Raw genomic sequence first — 3,107 nt, 5'->3', positions numbered from 1 at the left:
ATCTGTTTCTCCAGTATATTGGGTATACAGGTCACCTGGACATTAAAACTTGCAAACAACGCAACTACCGTAAAATCTATCAATCTAATCTTTCAATGAGAAAATAGTTTCAAACTTTAGCTGTTCTGAGGTCCAACTTCAATGGTTTCCAACTTTAACATAAAAATTACTACAATGTTTTTAACTGTTTTGATGTAATTAAATTTTGTAAAAATCAAAGGATTTTATTAGCAGAAGAGGCAATTATGATTAAAAGATATGGCAAAAACTTAATTAACAACTAGGTCCTGATAAAGGAGCTAGAACTACACTTAACGTTTTCAAACAGTCCATTTTTGTTCTAGTTATCTTTTACAGTTTTATATTGTTTCTTAAGTTTACTTGTATTTTGTTTAATCAATTAGTATGTCAGTATTTGTTTTGTTTTGAAAAGAAAATTAGTTAAATTTTGAAAGCACTGCTCAATAAATTGTTTAATGGAAAAACTATGGTTATTAGCAACAGAGTAGCATATTAAATCATGTTAACATCTTTTATTACGTCTATTTAATTGCTAAGCTCTTACATAAAGGTAATCCTGGAAGAAAGAATTAAAGAGGTTGAACACCAAAGAATTGTTTTGATACAGCTTTGTCAAAAAATTTATGACGAGATGTATCGGCTATTGTCAATAGAGCCAAAAACTTCCGCCATTATACAAGCTCTACACAAGCTCAGTCAGGATTGTGCCGGAGCGGCGAAGGAATGCAACGATCTCCGAAGGGTCTTGGGGGCTCTTTACACTCAAAGAAAGAGGAGAGACTGCATCCGAAGAGAGATCAGTCCTGGCGACGGATTGACCGCTGACAGAATGGCCAGACTGCTGCATTTTGAGGCGGACGAGTCCCACGCGAAAGAGGAGTGTTGCGTTTGCTTGGAGGAAATTGAAGTCGGCAGGTCCATGGTGAAACTGGACTGCAAGCACGCGATGTGTCAAGGTTGCACGTACACGTGGATGTCTGCGAACAACACTTGTCCACTGTGCAGGCACTTTCACAAATGACAGCAAATACACGCTTTTATTATTTTACAGGTATCTTCCGCTTGAGTGCGCGCTAAGAACACAACACAATAGGTCCTCAACAAAAAACAAACTAATTCCATTTTTCGGGTTAACAGAGGCACTGGTGTCTCTTTTTAATCTACTTATTCGTTGGATGCATATTTTTAGGCATTGGCTTTTGATACAGTTCTACTTCATGTTTAGTAACTCGTTGTTAAGCCGATCTCAGCAGCTTACAAAGTTGCAGCCTTGAAAATAGTAGCAAAAAATTTTGTTGAGAGTGTGTAGTAAACTAAAAGATGCCTACTTAAATAAAGGAGACTAGTGTAACTACATTTATATATGTTTATAAGTTAACTTAATTAAACTCTATCAGTTTTAACAATGATAATATAATTAACATGTTATTATTTCAAAGAGAAACAATTACAATGTTTCACCGCAAAGCGGGTTTTCAAATTTAAAAACTTTAATAACTTAGTAAGGGTAAAAATTATAATAATGTAAAACTGAAATGGGGAATATTGTGATGCGTGCCCTTTACACAAGTTGTATAACATCTTAACAAATATTTTTACTATATTAATTATGGAACGGGTCAAAAATGCACGAAGACAAAATTGCACGAAAGCAAAAATTTGAACGAAGACAAATTTGCACCAAGGATCAATTTTGCACGAGAGTAAAAAAAAATAAAACAAAAAATAAGCTAAAACATGAATTTATGAAAAAATGAAAAAAATACTGACCGAAGGTAAGGGTTAGGGGTAACAGTAATTGAAAAAAAAATAGAATAGAAAATAAAAATAAAATAAAAAACAATTACTAAAACAAAAAAATTCATCCTGTGCAAAAGTATGTCCGCGCAAAATTGTCTTCTCGTGCAAAAGTATCTTCGTGCAAATTTGTTTCCTCCTGCAATTTTTTACGCTCGTAGAAATTTGACAGTTACCCATTAATTATAGCCTGTAAAAATTCATTCATGTAATGTGGGCATTAAGTTTTCAGTACGTATTTCTTGTTTAAGGTTTTTTGTCTGCTAAGAATATATGGAGTTTTTCTTGGGTACGTAAGGTGCACATGTTAGTATGGTTTGTGTTAGATTTTACTGATTTTACTATTTTCCATTTAATTAAGTATTTTATATAGTTACGGTTTAAATTCCATAAGTGGTTTGCAAGTTGGGTAAAATTTTTGAGTTGGTTTTCAGAGGGTTTAGGGAAGAGGTCTTGTGTTCATAATATCTAAATTTAAATGTTCTTTTGGTTTAACCTATGTAAATTTTGTGGTCATTATCATACGTGGAAACCTTAGCTTGATATACGACGTTATTTAGGCAACATCCACGGGGCAGTTTGATTTTGATCTACAGTTGCAAAGTTTTTTGTTTTTATCTGATTTCTTCATAAAGTTATAGTTGTCTGAATTTATAACGGATAAACGTTTGGTGTGCAGCAGTATCAAATTTTTATGCATTTTTTGTTAACTAGTTTGTGATAAATGCTGTCTTTTTTAAATGTTTATCTATAAAGTCTAGGAAACGCTTGCCAATTTTGGTCTGTACTAATTTACAAAAGGGGGGTTATTACAAATGCAATTTCATTTTCTATTATTTTTAATGTTGGTACTATTAAATTTATTGTAGGTTGAATTATACTTATATAATTTTTTAATGCATTTTGGTATAAGCTTTTGATGTTGTAGAAACTTTTTATTTCTATAGATAATTTTCATAATATTTATTCAATCATTTCTGGTATACTATTACGTATATTTTAAGGATGGTTGAAGCTGTTATTAATGTAGTCAGTTTTAGAATTAGGTTTACGGTAAGGACAGTAGGTTTTTAAGGATAGGTCGAGAAGGCTTCAGGAAATTCTGTGTTAGTGTTGCCAATTTCAATTTAATTTCAAATCCAATAGAAGACATTTTGTTTATTAGGGATAATTTAATTTTTTCAAGAATAGTTCCAGAAGGTTTTCTATAATTAAAAGGCCATCGTATCTATATAAGCCTACATTTGATGGACCTATAATTAGGGGTATTCCGCTTAGTATATATAAAC

The 3,107-nt window shown here is 32.1% G+C and overlaps 1 protein-coding gene across 1 annotated transcript; it reads left to right on the top strand.

The window, feature by feature from the left end:
* Positions 1-652: 652 nt before the first annotated feature.
* LOC145849577 (E3 ubiquitin-protein ligase Iruka-like) lies at positions 653-1,042 on the top strand. The gene has a single exon (XM_082954537.1). It carries the CDS (start codon positions 653-655, stop codon positions 1,040-1,042), a length of 390 nt encoding a protein of 129 aa, XP_082810663.1.
* Positions 1,043-3,107: the final 2,065 nt, after the last annotated feature.

Source organism: Thalia democratica, chromosome 2 (assembly GCF_965202585.1).
Source record: "Thalia democratica chromosome 2, ktThaDemo2.hap1.1, whole genome shotgun sequence".
Lineage (NCBI taxonomy): Eukaryota > Metazoa > Chordata > Thaliacea > Salpida > Salpidae > Thalia > Thalia democratica.
Note: the sequence above shows the minus strand (reverse complement) of the source record. Positions and strands in the feature narration are given on the sequence as shown.